The 21,269-nt window shown below is 40.2% G+C and overlaps 1 protein-coding gene across 1 annotated transcript; it reads right to left on the reverse strand.

The window, feature by feature from the left end:
• Nucleotides 1-6,828: 6,828 nt before the first annotated feature.
• On the reverse strand, nucleotides 6,829-7,497 carry PLAC1 (placenta enriched 1). The gene is given in 1 exon segment (XM_037046057.1): nucleotides 6,829-7,497. A coding segment is annotated over 1 exon segment (669 nt).
• Nucleotides 7,498-21,269: the final 13,772 nt, after the last annotated feature.

A 21,269-nucleotide genomic window follows, 5' to 3' on the forward strand; every position in this document is an offset into this window, starting at 1 on the left:
CTTGGCGGAAGTCTCTCTTTTTTTTAATTTAATTCTTGTTCAAGTACAGTTTTCTGTCTTATATTCCCAGCCTTCTTAAAAGCATTTTATCTTCCCATTTAAAAAAGATTTTATTTGTTTTAAAATATATTTTATTGATTATGCTATTACAGTTGTCCCATTTGCACCCCTTTATTCCTCTCTGCCCTGTACACCCCCTCCCACCTGCATTCTCCTCCTTTAGTTCATGTCCATGGGTTGTACGTATAAGTTCTTTGGCTTCTCCATTTCCTATACTATTCTTAACCTCCCCCCTGTCTATTTTCTACCTACCATTTATGCTACTTACTCTCTGTACCTTTTCCCCCCTCTCCCCTCCTCCCACTCCCCTGCTGATAGCCCTCTATGGGATCTCCATTTCTGTGATTCTGTTCCTGTTAGTTGTTTGCTTAGTTTGTTTTTGTTTTTATATCATTTCTAGGTTCAATTGTTAATAGCTGTGAGTTTGTTGTCATTTTACTGTTCATATTTTTATTTTCTTTTTCTTAGATAAATCCTTCTAACATTTCATATAATAAGGGCTAGGTGATGGGGAACTCCTTGAACTTGACCTCATCTGGGAAGCACTTTATCTGCCCTTCCATTCTAAATGATAACTTCCTAGAATAGAGTAATCTTGGATGTAGGTCCTTGCCTTTCATGACTTTCAATACTTCTTTCTAGCCCCATCTTGCCTGCAAGGTTTCTTTTGAGAAATCAGCTGATAGCCTTATGGGAACTCCTTTGTAGGTAACTCCTTTTCTCTTGCTGCTTTTAAGATACTCTCTTTATCTTTAATCTTGGCTAATTATGGTGTGCTTTGGTGTGTTCCTCTTTGGGTTCAACTTCTTTGGAACTCTTTGAGCTTCCTGTACTTCCTGAAAATCTATTTCCTTTGCCATATTGGGGAAGTTTTCCTTCATTATTTTTTCAAATAAGTTTTCAATTTCTTGCTCTTCCTTTTCTCTTTCTGGCACCCCTATGATTTGAATGTTGGAATGTTTAAAGTTGTCCTGGAAGTTCCTAAGCCTCTCCTCTCCTTTTTTGAATTCTTGCTTCTTTATTCTGTTCTGGCTGAATGTTTCTTTCTTCCTTCTGCTCCAAACCATTGATTTGAGTCCAAGTTTCCTTCCTGTCACTGTTGGTTCCCTGTACATTTTCCTTTATTTCACTTTTCACAGCCTTAATTTTCCCCCCTCTATTTTGGGACCACATTTGACCAATTCTGTGAGCATCCTGATGACCAGTGTTTCGAACTGTGCATCTGATAGGTTGGCTATTTCTTCATTGCTTAATTGTATTTTTTCTGGAGCTTTGGTCTGTTCTTTCATTTGGGCCATGCTTTTTGTCTCCATGCACCTGTTACATAGTGAGGGGCGGAGTCTTAGATATTCAACAGGGTGGGGCAACCCACATCTATACATTGTGACTTTGTATGTGGGGGAAGGGTCCGAGAGGGAACAGTGCCACTTTCTCCACTCTCTGCTGGTTTTCAGTTACTTCGCCCACTACCTACAATCAAATCGGACCCTTCTGGTGCTGATTCCTGGGTGGGTGGGTTTGTGTGTGTTCTGGGACCTTGTGGGTCTCTCCAGTGAATTCTCCTGTGAGGCTGGGAGTTTCTCCCATTGCTGCCTCAACCCCCACAGGTATTTTTAGTAAGAGGCTTTGAGGCTTTATTTCCCTACACTGGAACCCTGGGTTGGGCGGTCTCTCTCACTCCCCAGTTGTTCTTGCCATTTTATCTGCACACAAATGTGGGAGTGCCCAGTTTGCAAGATGCTGCATCTCCTGGTCATCAGCTGCCACCTTGCTATGAGTCCTTTCCATCCTGGCTTCCCTGCCCGTCTCCCCCACTCCTTCCAGTCTGGATAAATGTTTCTTTAAGTGCTTGGTTGTCAGACTTACATACAGTTCAATTTTCTGTCAGTTCTGGTTGTTTCTTATTTTTAAATTTGTTGTTGTCCTTCTTATGGTTGTGAGAGGAGACACAGTGTGTTTACCTATGCTTCCATCTTGGCTGGAAATATATATATATATATATNTATATATATATATATATTTATTTATTTTTTTAAGAAAGATTTTGCCCTGGCTGGTGTAGCTAAGTGGATTGAGCGTGGGCCTGCGAACCAGAGGATCGCGGTTCGATTCCCAGTCAGGGCATATGCCTGGGTTGCAGGCCAGTTCCCGGCAGGGTACGCATGAGAGGCAACCATACATTGATATTTCTCTCCCTCTCTCCTTCCCTTCCCTTCTAAAGATAAATAAATAACATTTTTTAAAAAGTTTAAAAAATATTTTTAAAAAGATTTTATTTATTTATTTATTTTTAGAGATGGGAAGGGAGGGAGACAGAGAGGGAGAAAAACATTAATGTGTGGTTGCCTCTCGTGTGCCCACTACTGGGGACCTGGCCTGCAACCCAGGCATATGCCCAGACTGGGAATCAAACTAGTGACCCTTCAGTTTGTAGGCTGGCCCTCAATCCACTGAGCTACACCAGCCATGGCTATCTTCTCATCTTTTGAATGGTTCTTATGCTTATGAATTCCCAGGCCCTTTCTCAGTAATAGTCAGCTAGTCCATCAAATGAATTGAACACCTACTGAATACCTTTATCAAGTGCTATGTAAGAGAAAGTCAAAACAATGCAACTAGCAAACAAAGAGGAGAGGGTTTTCTCTGCTCAAGAGACACACATTCAAGTGGAAAAGATCAAACATGCAACTGAAATGGTTGAAGGACTCTTATCCTAAGCGATTACTTGTCCAACTTAGTAAGTGCAGAATACTCCTGTATGTTAAAAAATTATGCCTGATCATACTGAGATGTTTACCCAGGCACAATATAATTCTTAACTGCAGTATTGTTTTGCATCCTTGTTGTTGCTGTTTCCATTGCTTAGAATGCTCTTCCCCTCCAACTCCACCTGATGAAATTCTATCTCTCATTTAAAGTCTAGTTTGAAGACTTCCAGTTTCATGATGCTTAGGCATGCTCTATTTTGACTTAGCTATTGTACTGGAAAATATAGTCCATCCAGCTCTTCACCCAAGAATTCCATGAGCATATGCCTTATACCTTTTGATCACTTCTGTCCCCACCGGGTTTTCTCCTTTTCATAACTATGCCTTGAAGGTAGAGCATCAGGGAATTTGGATTCTGTGACCCTTATTGCCTGTATTCATGTGATCTCAAGGCTTTTTCTCCCAGTAATTATCCCTTACAACCCTTACTCAAGCTCCAGCTCCAATTTCTAGAGCTTCTATTCCAGCTTCTATTTCTAGAGCTAATTCCTGGACATATCCACTTGGATGCCATTATCATCTCACACTCAACATGTCTAACCCTGACTCATCTGCATCCCTATCCTCTACATTCATGCTAATTTTTAAAAAGATTTTATTTATTTATCTTTAGAGGGGAAGGAAAGAAATATCAATGTATGGTTGCCTCTCGTGAGTCCCCTGCTGGGAACTGGCCTGCAACCCAGGCACGTGCCCTGACTGGGAATCGAACCACAATCATGTGGTTTGCAGACCCACGCTCAATCCACTGAGCTACACCAGCCAGGGCTCATGCTAATTTTCTTTAATGCAGAGCTTACCATGTCTTCTGAGCTTCTTAGGCTCTAAATGGTGATATCGTTTTTGATGCAATCTCTTCTTTTTCACATATACCCTTTCGGACAGATCAAGATTTACTTAGCTCAAGTCTTGTGCCATTCATGAAGCCTGTTCTCTCTGCTCCAGTTCCTGGAGCTTTCCACACTCCAAACTTTTGTCTTAATTATGAATGAGTCCTATGTACATATTTAACTGGTTTGTAGGCTAAAATAAAGTCCTGCTGTTATTTACTTGAAGTGGTTCTCATTTAAAAAAAACTTTATTTATTTATTTTTAGAGAGAGGAAAGGAGAAATAGAAGGAGAGAAACATCATTTGTGTGGTTGCCTCTCATGTATCCCCTATTGGAGACCTGGCTCATAACATAGGCACATGCCCTGGCTGGGAATCAAACCAGCGACTCTTTGGTTCACAGGCCAGAACTCAATCCTGATCCACACCAGCCAGGGCACTCATTTTTATTTCCTCCTACAATTCTACTCCTTCCCCCTACCTGCTTTCTTCATCTCCTCCCACCTATTTTGGAGCAATAACCCCCTAAGTGTCCTCCCTCCAACACAGTACACTTCTCCACCCTGTTCCCAGTGTTTATGCTCACAAAGAATGCTATTATTTCTTTCTATGTTTAGCCAAATCCTCCCTATCTTCTAAGAGTGGGGTCATTGCCCACCTTTAGTGGGAAACGTTCATGTATCTTCCAACCCAACTGGAAGTTTCTGTACACTGGGAGGCAGTGTTGAATATAGGGGGAAAGTGGACTTTGGGGCTAGAAAAACCTAGATTAGAATCCCAGTGATGTTATTAACTATACACCCTCAATTTCTCTGAGCTTCAGTTTTTTCATTCATAAAAATGAGTAAATATTTTATCTTGTAGAGTGGTTATAAGTATTAAATGAAATTATGTATATAGTATTTCTGGCACATGGTAATGACCATTATTACCACGTAGCTCTTGAGCCTCCTCTATGCCTGATACATTATACCTCAGGGGGTGTCTTTGTGATTATTGTCCCTTGCGGTTATGAAATTCACAACTTGCATATGACACTCCAGGTCTAATATGTTTAGTATTGATTGTTTGCTAAGTTGTTTATATGTATTTCAGTGTTTAATAATCTGTGAGCTTCTGAAGAGAAGATGGGGAGGTGAAGTGCTAGTTCTTGTGTACATAGTCATGTACACAAGACTATGAGCTGGAATACCCTCTAGGTCTTCAGGTTTCTTTACTTGTCTCCTCCTGACTAGACTGCATTAGTCTTGTTTCCCATTGCATGCTTAGCATCTAACATAATACCTGGCACATAGGACAAACTCTAAACATTTGTTAAATGAATACACTGTTTTCAGAGATTATTATCTGGTTTTCCTCAAAAAGGAACAGAAAAATTTAAACTGAACAACTGTGTTTCTTCAACTACCACGACTACAATGGAGTGAAGGTTTGTGTCCACTTCAAGATTCATGTGTTAAAATCCTCCCCCCCGTGGTATTAGGAGATGGGTCTCTGGGAGGTGATTAGGTAATGAGGGTGAGGCCCTTGTGAATGGGATTAGCACCCTTATAAAAGGGCTTCTAGAGAGGGCTCTAGTTACCTTTCCATAGCCAGAGAATAGCAGTTTGTAACCCAGAAGATGACCCTTACCAGAAACTGACCATACTCATACCCTGATCTAGAATTTCCAACCCCTAAAGCCATGAAAATAAATGTGTGTTTTTTATGAACTATTCAGTTTATGGTACTTTGTTATAGAAGCCAAAATGACTAAGATAATGACTGAATTTCTAATGTCTACTCATCTACTGAAACACTTTATGTGTATATCATCACGTACATTGTGCTAACATTGTCTGTTTCTTAACAGGGGTGTGGTCTTGGGCAAGTTTCTTAATCATTTTGTGCCTTAGGTTCCTAATTTATTTTTAAAATATTATTTATTTATTTATCTTTAGAAGGAAAGGAAAGAGGGAGAGAAATATCAATGTATGGTTGCCTCTCGTGCATCCCCTGCTGGGAACTGGCCTGCAGCCCAGGCATGTGCCCTGACTGGGAATCGAACTGCAATCCTCTGGTTCACAGGCCTGAGCTCAATCCACTGAGCTACACCAGCCAGGGCATTAGGTTCCTTATTTGTAAAATGGATATAATAAGAGTACTTTTCTCAGGGTTGTACTTAGGATTAAATAAGATGCTGGAATGTTGCCTCTCAGATCATACCAGGGCTGGCTCCTTCTTCACATTCAAGACTCATTTCAAATGACAAGACCTCAGAAGCCTTCCATGACTCTCCAACCCACTTTCCAAATTCTCTAATATCATTGTATTTAAGTTCTTCATGACATCTGTTGCTATCAAAATTACTGTTTACTTGTTTATTTGTTTACTAGCTGTGTGACCTAAATTTTTCTGAGCCATAGTTTCTATTCACTACTATATACTCAGTGCCTAGAATGGCAACTAGAATGTAGCAGTACTCAATGAATATTTGTTGAATAAATTTATCTACCTTTCCCCATCCAAGTCTTTGAAAAAAACTAATGGATTGCCAAACTTGGGTGAAAATATTCCAAACACATAAGTTGAGGCACAAAACTCCTTTTAAAGTATTATCAATCTGTGATTAAGTATAAGATACAGCCTTCGGCCTCAGGAGCTTACCATCTAGTTAGTGTGATGTGATTTGAATTATTCTTAGAACCATTTGTGGCTTATAAATCACTAATGCAACCTTTGCCTCTAATGGATAAAAAAAATGGCATGGCCATAGATCAAACTAAGAAGATATATAGCTAAGAACTATTTTGAATGCTGCAGAGTATAAGTGAAATGAAGATACAGGAGGATGGACCTTAAAGGAGAGTTAAGTTATCCTAGAAAAAAGTGACCAGGCACTAATGTTTGAAAGGCACTTAGAACTATGTCTGGCTCATAGTAAAAGCTTTATACTTATATTTATATTTATAAAGTAAAAATACCCAACTTATATTTGTATGCCATCATAACTTTATTTGTGCTCTGAAAAAAGATATACAATATAAAAAAAACTATATTTACAAAGTTAACATGGGCTGTCCATTCTCAGAAGTCCTCATAAGAGGGTCACCAGGACACATTTTCCTGATATTAGTAAATATTATATACTACTTTTAGAAGGAGAATCAACAGGAGACCCCAAACTGGGATTACATAAACTCAAGCAGGTCATCTGAGCAAAGAGACCAATCCTTGGAAATATCCACAAAGAAAGATGACTGTGCAGTATGGCCCTCCTGAGCTCCTGCTTGGTGATGTTGGGCCTGGATATACTCTTCTTCATTGAGGACATAAGGTGGATAATCACAGCTGGGCCTTTGTCTGGACCATGACCAGGTGAACACCTCATAGCTTGTCTCACCATCCTGGGCTGTGGTTCCTATCTTGCTTGCTTCTTTCATGGAATAGGGAGTAGTGAGCCATGGGGAGTGCTGAGGGGCAGTGCATGACACTGGGATTGTGTATTTGGATGAGGTAGACTTTGAAGCATAGTGTATCTCAGTGCTGTACAAAACCCTATCTCGAGAGATAGCCTTGGCCCTGATGCCACATTCTGTAACACAGTAGGTAAACTTATAGATATGTGGCTGAACATAGTTGGCAGGGAAACCATGAAACTATAGTTGCCCAGGGCAACCACGGCAACCGAATTGTAACTCATGAAAGTGTATATATATGTCGCTGTTCAACATGAAGGGGTGTACTGTAACCATTAACCAGTCTATAGAGCAGAGTACAGTCATTGGATTTTGCCCAGAACAGGTAAAAAACACAGAGGTGAGGATGACCATCCTTCCTATCACCTCGAAGACTTTCATCCCTATAGCTGATCACGTAATGACTCTCAGGAAACAGGAAGCTGTCTGATGAAGATTTCTAGGATACACGGAAACACAAAAGACAAATCCTCTTATTTCCTATCGACAGCTGAAATAGGGTCAATTTTTTAAAACAAAAGGCCATTCCGACTTCCGCCAAGATGGAGGCATAGGTGGAAACACTGTGCCTTCTCCCACAACCAAGTTTGAATACAACAAAGGTTTGGAGAAACAAAGACACAACCAAAAGACAGAAAATTGAATTATACGGAAGTCCGACTACATCTAACCGTTCAACGGGGACGGTAAGAGGGGCGGAGCCAGCAGCGAGCAGGGTCGGGCAGGACAGGGCCCCGACCCAGGCGCGCAGGCAGACGGGAACCAGTTGGGGTGCAGGGCAGACCGCGGGCGCATATTTGCACACAGTGAGACAGACCACGCAGGCCCCAGGGGGCGAGGGCTGACGGCGGTGGCACACTCGAGTGCAGTGGGACGAAACGCGTGGGCCCGGTGACGGCAGCAACTGCGGCACCGGTGAGGGCCGTGGCGGCAGGTGGCGGACAGGACGCCATAGTCCCTCTTTGACCCCGCCCCCACACACAGCTTCACAACCCAGCGACTTAGTTGCCCTGCAATACCAGTGAGAGCCACTGTCCCTCTTTGACCCTGCCCCCACATACAACGTCACAACCCAGCGACTTAGTTGCCCTGTTCTAGTGAACACTTTAGGGCTCTGATCCTGCTATGGAACAGGCACGAACAACCCGAAAGATGGCGCGAGAAGAACTCAAAGTCCCAGAGCCAATAACTCTAAGCGACCAACAGATTGCCAGCCTCTCAGAAGCCCAATTTAAAACACTATTTATCAGGATGCTCACAGAACTGGTAGATTATAGTCAAAAATTAGAGGAACAAAGTTACAAATTAGAGGAACATATGAAGGCTAAACTAATTGAAATGAAGGGAGATGCACAGGAAACCAATAGTGATGGAAAGGTAACTGGGACTCAAATCAAGGGAGTGGACCAGAAGGAAGAACAAAACATCCAACCAGAAAGGAATGAAGAAATGAGAATTCAAAAAAATGAGGAGAGGCTTAGGAACCTCCAGGACATCTTGAAACGTTCCAACATCCAGATTATAGGGGTACCAGAAGGGGGAAAGAAACAGCCATGAGTGGAAAATGTATTTGAACAAATAATAAAGGAGAACTTCCCCAGTCTGGCAAAGGAAATAGACTTCCAGGAAATCCAGGAAGCTCAGAGAGTCCCAAAGAAGTTGGACCCAAGAAGGAACACACCAAGGCACATCATAATTACATTAGCCAAGACCAAAATGAAGGAGAGAATCCTAGAAGCAGCAAGGGATAAGGGGACAGTCACCTACAAAGGAGTACCCATCAGACTGTCAGCGGATTTCTCAAAAGAGACCTTACAGGCAAGAAGGGGCTGGAAAGAAGTATTCCAAGTCATGAAATCCAAAGACCTACAGCCAAGATTGCTTTATCCAGCAAAACTTTCATTTAGAATGGAAGGACAGATAAAGTGCTTCTCAGATAAGGTCAAGTTCAAGGAGTTCATCAGTACCAAGCCCTTATTATATGAAATGCTAAAGGGACTTATATAAGAAAAAGAAGATGAAAAATATTAACAGTGAAAGGACAGCAAACACACAGTTAACAACCACACCTAAAACAAAAGCAAACCAAGAGGACAGCTAGATCAGGAGTGGAACCATAGAAATGAAGAACACATGGAGGGTTAGAAATAGGGGGATGGGAGGGGGAGAAGGGGGGAGAAGGCACAGAAAATAGCATAGATGGTAGGTAGAAAATAGATAGGGGGAGGGCGAGAATAGTGGGGGAAATATAGAATCTAAAGAAGTTGAGACACGTGGTTATAAACTAAGGGGGGGAGAATGATGGGGGAGGGAGTGTGCGGGTGGAGGGGAATGAAGGTGGGGAAGAGAACAACTGTAATGGTATAATCAATAAAATATATTAAAAAAAAACAAAAAACAAAAGGCCATTCCTAAAGCATTAAAAAAAGGTTAAGAGAATAGAACTTACATGTTCTCACCGAAAAAGGTAAATATGTGATGCGTTGATTAACTTGATGGAAGAATCCTTTCACAATGTATATGTATCTCAAATCATCACGTTGTTCCCTTTAAATATCTTACAATTTTATTTGTCAATTATATTTCAATAAAACTGAAGAAAAGGAAAGAGAAAAAGGAAAACATTCTTGTGAAAGAGAACTGAATTTTAATTTCATTGTTGGAACTCACATTTATGGATGACTACAATAGCTTCTTTATTATTTAATCATTTTTATTGTTATTTTATTACAGTTGTCCCAATTTTTCCCCCTTGCCCTCCACTGCCCATCCCACCCCCCTTCTCCCATGCTGTTGTTGGATGACTACAATATCTTCCCACACTGTTGTTGGGTGACTACAATAGCTTCTTTAAGTGGCTTTACCGTGCTATTTTGGTATAAAACACATACACCTCAAATGCAGAATGAGAGTCTATACTGATCATGAGAAACACCCTTTTGTTTGTAACCCTAGCAAAAATAAATAAAAAATAAATAAAAGTCAGTTTTCATGTCTAATGTTAAGTAAGAAAACAGGAGATACAGTTTAATTCAAGCTAACAGCACTTCCCTCCCTAAGGGCCCCAATGCCCTCCCATATGCTGCGCTAATGAACTCCTCCCTATTGTTTTTCTTTTGGTTAGCAACAAATTTAATAAAATAAACACTTAAGATGAAATTATGGTTTATTCCTGGCAACCAAATATTAAAATGTTGCTGAGTGGTTCTCTTAAATTGATCAGCTGAAGTCTTCAAAAATGTAGCAGTAGCATAATAAGTCATTATGACCAATAGATTCCTTGGTATATCAACTGGGATACCTTGTAAAACAGCAGAATTGCAGAAACAAAAATAAGGCTTTTTAATTTTATATTTTTATCTATATTATACATGAAAACTTCTTAAATGTCCTGTATTAAAGAAAGGAGGTCTTGGGTTTGTATTTTATACATTTATTAACAAGGTATTTTTAAAAATATCCTTTGTGGCCGTGGTTGGCACATTGAGTTACATGCTTTGATTTACATTCTTGTTTAATTTCACCAGCTTTTTATTTCTTTTTTTTTAAATAGGAAGCTCTATGGCCACTTCCTAGTCCTATTATCTTTTACTTCCTAAAGAGTGACAGGCAGAGCAGTGAAGAGGAAAATGAGTAATGCTAAGAACAAGTGTCTAAAAGACATCAAAAAGAGGTGATGAATGAAGAAGGAAGGAAGAGGAAAACATCAAATATTGTCCAACTTAGCTTTCATTTTAAAAGGGAAAATGACATAAATCAAATAGAAAGGGCCTAAAATTTCAAAGATATTCTGTGTGTAGGGTTTTACTTTTGTTCTCTGCTGAGTTAAATAACCCCCACATAAATAAATCCATTCCTTGACTAACATTTACTGAGTGACTATTATGTGCATAGCACTGTGCTGAGAAGCATCCCAAGACATTTTTTCTTCTCCCTTTCCCCAGTTGCAAATATGCAGCTCTTTCTCTTCATTTGATATTGATGAATTTTCTGCATTCTTTAATGGAAACCATGGCATGAGAGCCCACTGAAAAAGTGCACTGGCCTAGATGAAATGCTTTGTTTCTAAGTAAGGCACTTGATTTGATTGGTACAGATTGGTCTCACTATCTCTCACTCTTTCATTAATACCCCCTCATTCTCTCCGAGGTGTTAGGGTATAAAGAGAAGTGGAAGGGGTCTACTAGGCTCCTTGCTTTCATTTTTGTTCATTCTGAAATGTTTGAGACTGCTCTTTTGTTTTACACAAAGCAAAAACAGAAGCAGTAACAACACACAAAAAACCTGAGCCTGTTACCTCTCCAAAAAATTAAATGAACAAGATAAAACAACAACAAACCAAGTAAATTCTAATGAGAGCTGGTCCTTGATGATGACTTAACAGTTAAATAAACAAAGTGCATGCTCCAGAATGATGCATGATATTTGCTGTGGTTTCTTTTGGAAGTTGAGACAATTGTTCCATCACTACTGAACTATTGTCTTGGTCTAAAGAAGACCACCTTATCCTGAGCATGCTTTGGGAGTGGATTTCTCTTCCTCTCTCTCTCCTTTCTTCTGTCCTTAACATCATCTCACATCTTGGGCCTATTTTCCCTGAACAAAAATCTCCTCTTTAAGTAGTTACTGCAATAAGCCAGGGAAACAATCATTCTGTTCCATTTTGTTTGTTCAAACCCAAAAACTGAGATCCAATTTTAAGACTGTGTTTTTGGCCAGGAAGTTACACCATCCATTTCCTCCCCCTCTCCAAGCATCTTTCCTATCCTCCTCCCTCCTCTTCCCCTCCATGGATAATCCAAACAGTTATAAAAAGCCCAGATTCTCTGAGAAAGAAGACAGTTGTCCCCCAGGCAATCATTTTAGACTGCTTCATTAATGAGCCTGCTAACACTTAGCTCAATGCCGCACTTGGGGAGTTGCTCTCTTTTGCTGAGTACAGGTCATCAAATCTGGGCAGCCTATATTCTCTTCAGCCTGCAATTACCAAGGAAGGGTACTCTGTGTGTGTGTGTGTGTGTGTGTTTGTGTGTTGGAGGATGGTTATTAGTCACTCGCAATGCAGTAAGAGTTCTTCAAGCTGGGTTTTCTAACTTCTAATGGAAATGGGCTGACAGAATGGGATGTTGGACAGAGGAGAGAAAGGCTGGTCTCTGAATACGGGGTGGGGCGCAGAGAAGAAAGAAAGCTGAGGGGCTATATAGGGAAAGGAGTTCCTAGAAGAGCAAGTTGTGCAGGGGTGCCAAAATGAAGGTATTTTTAGCCACAATTGGGGCTGTTCATACATAACATCCCAAGAACTGTGGATAGAATCTTATTTAAAGTTTCCAGAAACCTTCACAGCTATGGAGAGTTGAGGACTGGGGAAGAAATAAATGCACAGAAAGGAACGCTCACCTTGGGACTACTGTCCAGCTTCTGGAGGAGGCAGCTGGGCTGTCAGAAAGCAGGTCTCAGAATTTGCATTACCATAGCCCTATTTTGACTTGATTGCAAATTATCGCTGTGACATTCCAGAAGAAACAAACTTAGATGCATTTGTATAACCAAGTAGGACTCAGCTATTGGTACATACTATCTTGAACTGAGCTGTAAAGAGGCCTGCATTACCAGAGCTGCTAATGATACCTGGATGCAAAATGTTTGCTTTCCTAGCAGCTACAGGGTACAGTGGCTTTCTGTGTTTTTTTTTTCTAAATGTGGTTTACGCATATACATTTTCCATTAGTTCCTTTAACAGAGCTTTTCTCCCTCCCTTCCCTCCCCCCAAAACTTAATGAGCCTAGTTCTTAATAAATACTTTACTTTTCTTTAACAAATCATGAGACATTTTATGCTGGGAATATAAAATTTATTTCCTTTTTTTCAGTAGACAAAGGAAAAGATGTTTTGTTTTTATTGGTCATCAGGGAAATACAAATTAAACCACAGGGTGATACTACTGATTACTCACTGGAATGCCTGAAATTATAAAAGGAGGACTATATCAACTTTGTGGGAATGTACAATTGCAACCTTCACATGTTATAGATGACCATGTAGGAAGATGTAGGAGGTCTGTCCAGGAAAACTCCAGCCATTGTTAATATAACAAGAATGGTTTGTGTAACATCCATATAACTGGGCAGCCAAGGAGAGTGGACTGGAATACAATGTGTGAGCAATGATGGCTTCACTGTAGTAGTCCATGGGAGCAGTAGACGCTGGTGAGTCAGCATCTGTACTGTGTGGCTGTCACATTCAAAATGACTGAGCAAGCAGAGCAATGAATCTGCATCAGATTTTGCATTAAACTTGAACATTCCTCCAAGGAAACTATTCAGATGATTCAGGAGGCTGCAGCAAAGGGCAACTGGTGATTGGCAGCTTCATCAGGACAACCTACCCACTCATGCATCATGTCTTGTGCAGAGTATTTTGGTAAAACATCAAACCATGCAGGTGATTCAGCCCCTCTACAATCCAGATTTGGTGCCCCGTGATTTCTGGCTTTCCCCCAAACTAAAATCCCCTTTGAAAGGGGAGAGATTTCAGAATGTAGATGAAATTCAGGAAAATACAATGGGGCAGCTGACAGCGATCGGGAGAACTGTGTGAGGTCCCAAGGTGCCTACTTTGAAGTGGACTGAGGCGTCATTGTCCTATGTATAATGTTTCTTGTATTTTGTATCTTCTTCAATAAATGTCCCTATTTTTCATACTCCATGGCTGGATACCTTCTGGATAGACTTCGTATGCATACCCAATAGAAAAGCACATATGTATAAAACAAAATATTTGTACAAATCATTCATATCAATATTTTTTCGAATAACTCAAAACTGGAAACTATGCATGTTCCCCAAAGCACTAGAATAGATAGATAAATTGTTGCATATTCAAAAATGAAATAGAAGACTACAGCAATAAGAATGAATGCATCATTATTACATACAACAGTATGGAGAAATCTCAAAAATACAATGTTGAGTGAAAGGATCCAGACACAAAATAATGCATAATGTAAAAGTTCATATTCATAAAGTTCAAAAATAGGCAATGCTAGTTTGTTATTTTAGAAGTAATGGTGGATATTTGGGGGAGTGTAAACTCTGTTTTTTTAATGTCTTACAGAAAAAAGATTGGATATTGGTTTAAACGCAGAGCATTTTTCATCTCAGGAAGAAAAGAAAAAACTCTTTTAAAAAAAAGAGACAAAAGCTGCAGTCCAAATTTGTTTTGTGATGTTGGTGAGTGAACTGAGAAGTGTAACACAAATCTCCTTGAAAGCAGACAGGATTTTTGCCTCTTCATCTCCTCCGATGTCATCAGAGACATATGAATTCTTCACATGGGGAATGGGGAGGAGAATTAGCTAAACATTTCCACATCTGGTTTTGGAACAGTTTGGAAAAAGAGCTCACTCCATAGGTTCCTGGAAGGTTTTGGGGTCGACAGTTATTTATTTTTAAAATTCAGTGTACTCATGACAGCATAGTTATCATTTGTATATTGTTTTCCCAGAATCTTGTTGTCAAAACAAAAGGAAACAGGGGAAAAGGAAAGTCCAAGGCAGCATGCAATTATCTCAGGGAAATATAACTGTCAGGGTTTTGATTTGCAGCAAAGTTTGTTTGCTCTCTTGCAGCTGATTTGAAGAAAAATGAATCTGAGTTGGAATAAAGATTCTTTTACAAAACAAAACCAGAAAAAACTGGCTGGTGTAGCCAAGTAGATTTGAGCGTGGGCCTGTGAACCAAAACCAGAAAAAAAGAATATTAACACTTTGTGAACTCATTCATTTAGAAATTCAAATAGTCACGTTCTGACTTTGCCCTACCAACTATCTCAAGGCTTGAAAGTCTTTTAAAATGTAATTTCTTTTTCAAGCCCAATTTTAAAGAATTAGTTCGTTCACTGCTCTCAGAGACAATGAGGATTGTGACTATATTAACGATGTCAAAGTTATATTAAAGTGAGTCAAAAATGAAATAACTGCCTTTGTAGAATTTATTAATTCTAAAGAAGCTGGATCTGGTTCAGTTTTCTAGCCTTGTGAAGCACAGTGTGAAAAGTAACTGCACATTATTCATGATTTTGTGTGGAAGAAGAATTATGAACTGCTAATGTTTAACAATGTCCATTTTCTCAACAGAGTAAAACACCTTGACTCAACCTAGAAAAGATTTCATTAAAATTAAATGAAAAGTAGTCATTAAAAATATTTATCTGATTCTAAAACTAACTGTAGAAAAATTGGGAGCTACAAAAAATGAATATTTTGCAATCTCAAAATAACAATTGTTAATTTTGTTTTGGTTTATGCATTGCTTGTTTTGGTTTATTCTTTTTGGTGGGGGGAAGCATATGTATATATGCTTATTATATACATATATATAATATATATATTCCAAAGTCATTTCTGAAAAAAAAAGCCAAAGCTTTCTTGAAAGCTGTTTTTAATATTTGACATTGAATTTGAAAGCAATCAAAGCATTATTCTTGTTTGGGCCATCTGGTTTTGTTCTTATAATCTGTTAAGCTATCAAGCATAGTTTAAATGTCATGGTTCATCTCATGCACAAATAAAGGTTGCAAAATAAATAAGAGTCCAAGCTTCTTGTAAGAGAGAAGTTTTCGTTGGATCACAAATTTGGTTTACTAAAAGGTGAGTAGTTTGATGTGAAATAAAACCATAATAAGGTTCCACAACAAGGGTAAATCTTACCCTGACTGAACATAAGTATTTCTAAATAAATACAGAAAGGAGGATTTAAGTGGAATTTGCAAATATCAGGTCATGGGAACTCCTTCCTTTTTGTGCAGAGAAGCTGAGTTAGTTTAATTTTGAAGTTGAATGAAGGGGTGTTTTTCACAATTTCCATAAAATGTAAGAAAAATCCCAAATGCATGTCACTAGTTCAGTTTATGTTTTAATTTAATAATTTATTTGAGTTTGATTTTTAAGAAAACCACACCCTTTTCCATAAAGCCCCATAGTCCCTCCTCATTTTAAAAGATAAGGTAGATTTGTGTCTGAGCCAAGCTCCCAACTCCACAGCAGCTCAGCTGCATTTTTAACCCATTAGGAGTCTCTGTAGTTCTTCCCACACTAGTTAAAGGCCAGTTTGCCAGAGCGGAGTTACCATCTGAATGCAGAAGGATGAATCAGATACTCCTACAAGGGCTTCAGCACTTCTTTGATACACCTGTTTCAATAAATGGGGACTCTAGATAGCTTCCAAAAAAGGTCAGGCACATTCTTTCCTCCCTTTCAAAGCTGGGATTTCTGTACCCCGTCAAGTGTGGCTAAATGGGTTGGGCATCCTCCTGCAAACTTAAAGGTCACAAGTTGGATTTCTGGTCAGGGCACATGCCTGGTTTGCAGGTTTGGTCCTCGAGCGGGGCACATACCAAAAGGCAATCAATCAATGTTTCTCCCCACATTGATATTTCTCTTCCTTTCTTTCTTCTTTCCTTCTCCTCTCTCTAAAATCAATAAACATATCCTTGGGTGAGGATAAAAAAACTGGAATTTTTGGGCACAGGTTTTCTTAAAATGAGGTGCACATATATAGTTCCAGCTGAAGGATGGCTTAAGTCCAAATCAAACCACAGTTGACGTTACAGGCTGTTTGGCTGATTTTTAACTAACTTGAGCAATATGCATCTTTCCCAAACCCAAAGCTACCTTATGTATGCCTCACCCAGAATGTGGCCATTTGCTGTATGTACACCCTAACGGGGCCATTTACCATCTCAAGTCTCCTGAGAAGGAGAAAAGTTTTAGAAAATGTCCTTTTCATAGGAAGGCAGCATATCAGAGTAAGTAAGGTTGCATTGTTCTGTGGCCAGGACACTGTAGCACACACACACACACACACACACACACACACACACACACACACAAGAAAGGAAAGCCTAAATCTGTTTCCTACTGTTCTGATCCCTACTATTTTTCCCCATTCTTTAATCCTTGGACTGAAAATTCCTAATGAAATAACTCTTGGAGTATTAGAATATCTGGCACATGGTAAGTACTCAGTAAATATTTCCTGAACAAAAGAATAAAGCAATCAATGAATAACTAGCAGAAATCACCACTTGCCCCTGTGCCTCCTTGTCCAGCCCTTAAGGGCCTGAATCTGGTTACTGGCTAATCCTCCCCCCCATTTCTTTCTCCAAATCCCAGTTGAAGACCTGTGGTAGCAGTAAAGTGTTTCTTGGTAGAGTTCAGGACTTTTGTTAGGGTCTCAGCAGGCTTGCTTGCCCACCTGCATACTACCTGCGCTCACTGATGCCAAAGGCTCTGTGTCTGCCCAGGTCAGTGGTACCCACAGTCCTGTTAATTAGCTTTTAGCCAGTCACTCCAAATGGAGCCAGGACTTCTTGTACTAACCTCCAATTGCTGGTCACAATCCTCTTTTTTCTGTCAAGCAACCAAACCAAATCTGTGGTTCCATCACAAATTCACAGGCTATTCTCACTCTGATGGTCTCAGGCAAGTGAACTAAGCCATCCTCCACAGAGAAAAGAAGGTGAAATTCTTCTATGATCTGGCTTTACATGGAAAGAAAGCAAAAAGCCCCAGATCCCACCAGACCAATTCCAGACAACTGAGAGACACAGCATCCTCAGAGCCAGAAGTCTGAGGTCCACAAGGTACTGAGTAATGGTGGGGTACCTAGAAAGGGCTTGCTGAAGTCACCAGGTTCACTAAAGTGAAAGGACATGACCCCCTAAATTGCCTATGTATGGATTCTCTTAGCTAGGCAAAACCAAAAACACAGGCTGGAAATCTGTTCCTCCTCAGAGCACATCTGCACATCCACGCCAGTTCCAAGTGCAGAGATAGAAGTCTGAAAATGCCAGAGGTTTCTGGGAAAAGATGGATTATATCTCTCCTACTACCAATTGAGCCTTGGCTCACTGTGGGCTGGGTTCTGTGCTCTGCCCATCTAGGCCAACTTCAGATTTTGTTCCAGCATCCCCCAGCCTGAGTGCTCCCCCAAATGCTTTGAAGTTGACTGCATCAGCACACATACTATGGAATTTCACTGGTAAATATCACTCTCCATTTCTTTTGTACCTTTTATACCACAAGGGTTTGACTTTCGGTGAGAGAGATCATAGCAATATTAAAGTACTTGGGGCAGAATGTTGGCTTAGCACCTTCATACTATTAGTATTTGGTGAAAATATATACATAATAAGTTGAAATTGTGTTTACCAGTTGCATATTATAATATATAAATATTATAAAATAAATATATTTGAATGAATATAAAAGTCTCACTTATTACATTTATTAATCTGATAATATACACATATATGATATATAATACTATTAAAAATATATACTAACAAAAAGTTGAGGTCTCCTCTCCACCAGCAAATCTTTTCCCTTAACAAAAAATAAAGGGCTCTTTTCTGAAATTTTTTCAAGACTTTGAACTACCATCATTTGGCTGCACAAATGTATGTAGTTATATATATATAACATGCATATATAAATATCTATATTAAATATGTTGAATTGTGTCCCCCCAAATTTATATATTAAAGTCCTAACCCCAGTACCTCAGAATGTCATGTTACTTGGGATACAATCTTTAAATAAATAATTAAGTTAAAATGAGGGCATTAGGGTGGACTAATCCAATATGACTGGTGTCCTAACAAAAAGGGGAAATTTGGACACAGAGATGCCGACCACAGAGGGAGAAAACAGCCATGTGACTAGCTATGCATTTACAAGCCAAAGAATGCCGGAAACTAGAAGAGGCAGAGAAGAATCATCTCCTACAGCTTTTAGAGGGAGCATGACCCAGCTGACGCCTTGATTTTGGACTTCCAGGTTCCAGAACTCTGAGAGAATAAATTTCTGTTGTTTTCAGCCACCCAGTTTGTGGCACTTTGTACAGTAGCCCTAGAAAATTAATAAATATATATTTCCCAACAAATAGAAAAGACACATATGCCTCCTTTCTGATATAAGAGCATGCGACTTTTAATATTCTGACTCTATATATTGCTATAACTTTAAATTCTATTTGGAATTACAAAGATGATGAGACAACGAGAAATGGAGACAAAATGTTACAAAGAAAGGAGCCTGTCAAAAGAGTTACAGGTGCTGGTTATTTGACACCTACAGAAGAAGTGGAATTAGGGAAGTAGACGTTACTGTGATATCAGGAAGACTTTCCTAACTCCAAAAGTTGTTTAAAAAAATGAACAAAGAAGGCTGGCGTGGAACTGAGTTTCCTTGGTTCTCCATAGGCATTCAGGTAGAGAGGCTAGATGACCACTTGTCACAAGGGTGGAGAAGGAATTCCTGTCTTATGTGAGAAACTAGATTCTGAAATAGAATCTAGCTTCTATTTGTCCCCCTCCACTCAGCACTTCTCACCCCCTCAGGCAATCCCCCCATTACTGTTCATGTCCATGGGTCATGCCTACAAGTCCTTTGGCTACTCCATTTCCTATACTGTGCTTTATATCCCCATGGCCATTCTGTAACTACCTATTTGCACTTCTTAATCACCTCATCTCTTCACCCATTCTCCTCCTCCCCCACCCCCATCTAGCAACTTTCTGGTAAGTAACTTCTTTTCTCTTGCTTTTAAGAGTCTCTCTTTATCTTTAACCTTTGGAATTTTAATAATATGTCTTGGAGTGGGTCTCTTTGCATCCATCATAATTGGAACTTTCTGCATTTTCTGGACTTGCATGTCTATTTCCTTCACCAAATTAGGGAAGTTGTCTTTCACCATTTTTTTTCAGATAGATTTCCAATTTCTTGCTCTTCCTCTTCTCTTTCTGGCACCCCAATGAAGCAAATGAAGTTGTCCCAGAGGCAGTTTATACTATCCTCATTTTTTTGGATTCTTTTTTCTTCTTGTTCTCTGTGGTTGTTTTTTGCTTCCTTATGTTCCAAATCATTCATTTGATTCTCAGCTTCATCCACTGCACTGTTGTTTCCCATGAATTGTTCTTTATTTCAAGTAGTGTATCCTTAGTTTCTGACTGGGTCTTTTTTATGCTGCCGAGGTCTTCACTAAGTTCTTTGAGCATCCTTATAACCAGTGTTTTGAACTCTGCATAGATTGCTTATTTTCATTTTCTTTAGCTCTTTTTCTGGAGTTTTGTTCTGTTCTTTCATTTGGGACGTGTTTCTTTGTCTCCTTGTTATGACAGCCTCCCTGTGTTTTTTTTCTATGTGGTAGGTAGAGCTGCTTTGACTCTGTGTCTTGGTAGTGTGGCTCAATGTAGTAGGTGTCCAGTACAGTACTGTGCCACAGTCCCCCTCCATAACCCAACCTGGGTACTTGAGGTGTGTTCTTCATGTGGGCTGAGTACACCCTCCTCTTGTAGTTGAGCCTTGATTGCTGATGACAGGTCACTGGGTGGTAGTTACACAGGCCAGTCAGCTACAAGGACTGGCTGTGACCACTGACTGCCAACCTCTGCCCTCTGTGGAAGATTAGCTGTGTGGGGGCAGGGTGGTAGTGCTCCAACATGGTCTATAGCTGTCCACTGGATGCGCAGGCTCTGGGATTTCCTGGGTGGTGCAGGCCTAGGTCAGCCCCCACCTGTGTTTTGCCTGGGCCCAACCTGCTTGAGCTGTAAAGCAATCTGAGATGGCTGCTCCTTGTGCTGAGCTTGGAGATTCCCAGGCAAAGCCTGTGACTCTAATCAGGCTGCCATGAGGGCTCACCGAAGCCAGCTGTTGCACATTTGATAGGATGTAAGAGCCAAAACCAGACACTCTTATGGAAAAGCAGCTTGGGTGGGCCCATAAATTGGGTGGGGCAGAGCCTCTGGGAATCTCCAAAGTGGGTCACACAGTGTTAGCCAGGTTGATGGAGTCTCAGATATGGCACTAGCTTACCAGCTCTGTTGGAAGAGGGTTCAGCAAAACAACAATGGCCACTGCTTACTCCAATGCCAGACACTCCAGTCTCTTTCTGTATACCTCTGGTGCCCTTCAAGCTGCCACCCCAGTGCCTGAGCTCAGAGGGAGTGAGTTTGAGTAGGTGCATCTATGTGTGGGTTCTTTAAGAAGAACTGCTTGGGACTCAATCCTTGCTGGTTTTCACAGCTAGAAGTTGTGGGGACTTAACTTCCTGATGCTGGAATCCTGGTTTGGGGGGTCCTGGTGTGGGTCTGGA

The sequence above is a fragment of the Sturnira hondurensis genome, unplaced genomic scaffold (assembly GCF_014824575.4).
Source record: "Sturnira hondurensis isolate 20B ecotype Veracruz unplaced genomic scaffold, ASM1482457v3 Scaffold0004786, whole genome shotgun sequence".
NCBI classification, from domain to species: Eukaryota; Metazoa; Chordata; class Mammalia; order Chiroptera; family Phyllostomidae; genus Sturnira; species Sturnira hondurensis.